The following is a 1,362-nucleotide window of genomic DNA, read 5'->3' as shown; positions in this document are numbered from 1 at the left end:
CTGTCACTTTCACCTGAGCGCAGGTCTTGTTGTAGTGTATTTTGTTTATTGTTGATGGTGATTTTTCCAATGACTGTCTGGCTTTCTCTCTTTCTGCCACAGCAGTTTGGATTTCTTCACTCCAAAAGGGTTTGAAATTTCTTCGGCATCCCCGTGGAATGTGCTGAGATGCAGCTTTCAGAATATTTTCGGTCAGGGAAGATAGAGGCTATGTAAGTTGTATGCCCCAGGCATTGACTATTTCTCTCCGGACAAGTTTGAATACGCCGCTGGAAATTTTGTATAACCTTGTGGGACGTTTCTGAGTGGATTTTTTAGACATCCTGTTCCACATTGAGATTCAACTGTTCGATCATTTGTTGGTTGTTTTTGTAGACTGTCTCTGTCAAAAAACTCCAGAAGAAATAATTATGATTAAAGTGGTCCTAGTAAAGGGATGGTGACCGTTCACTTGTAAGTTTTCTGTTCATGAGTCATTTCCCAAACCTCTCTTGCAAAATAACCTTAATTGTGTGGGAAACAAATCTGTAAAGGCTTTATGAAAAAAGAACCTCCCCACTCCCAGTAGACAAGAAATAGAGAACAGAAACTCAGACCTCATTTCAATTCAAGTTTCTCCGACTCAAACAATTTTTCAACTTGACATACTGGTACTTGGCAGTTTACTTTTGGCACTTATATGACTTATTTGGGTTGCAAGTGCCGTAAAACTCAAACTAAAACTAAACAGTTCAATTTTTCAAGTGATATTGACTCAATAAGAAATGAAAACACATAGACAACTCACAGCTAGGAGATTTGCATTAGCAGTAGAAAAGTCTAAAGCAGTCACTCCGTGCTTCGATGTAAACACTCGCTCTGGGTACTGAAAACACAAAATAAATCAAATATTATTGAAGAACAATTGAGTCACGGTGCGGTGGAATCAGGCGCTCGTCAATTTTTGTGTATTTGGAGTTATTGGTATCATCTTAAAGCTTGTTCTTTTATCTTGCTTTTGATGAAAAAAAACCCCCCCATCTATCTTGAGCAGAGGTGAAGATATTTGTGAAAGAAAGAGGTAAGTTCACTTGGTTTCAGCAGTAAAAATAGTGAGAAAATGGCCGCCAAAGTTTGGTAACTTCAATAGCTAAAGAGTCCTTGAAAACTGAAAAATTACATATTTTGAGCTTTTAATCAATGTTTTTCAATATGATTTATAATGTGTACTTATTTGGACATAAAAGGGTTGAACAAAAAACAAAAAATTGGATTAAAATTGCAAAACTGGTGGGAAAATGCCTGTTTCTCCAATTGTGTTACTCTAAGGAGCGCCTGATTTCACCACAACGCCTCACACACACACACATATATATATATATA

At 37.1% G+C, this 1,362-nt stretch overlaps 1 protein-coding gene across 4 annotated transcripts in view; it reads right to left on the bottom strand.

The window, feature by feature from the left end:
* LOC101847756 (WD repeat-containing protein 78) overlaps positions 1–1,362 on the bottom strand; it is a 48,857-nt gene that overhangs the window by 21,195 nt on the left and 26,300 nt on the right. For all 4 annotated transcript variants that reach the window (XM_005105925.3, XM_005105926.3, XM_005105928.3 and 1 more), the window contains one exon: positions 788–865. In XM_005105925.3, coding sequence (XP_005105982.1) covers positions 788–865 — 78 coding nt within the window. The remainder of the gene's footprint in view (positions 1–787; positions 866–1,362) is intronic.

Source organism: Aplysia californica, unplaced genomic scaffold (genome assembly GCF_000002075.1).
Source record: "Aplysia californica isolate F4 #8 unplaced genomic scaffold, AplCal3.0 scaffold00501, whole genome shotgun sequence".
In the NCBI taxonomy this organism is placed as follows: domain Eukaryota; kingdom Metazoa; phylum Mollusca; class Gastropoda; order Aplysiida; family Aplysiidae; genus Aplysia; species Aplysia californica.
The sequence above is the reverse complement of the archived record's forward strand: the minus strand, read 5'-3'. Positions and strand labels throughout refer to the sequence as shown.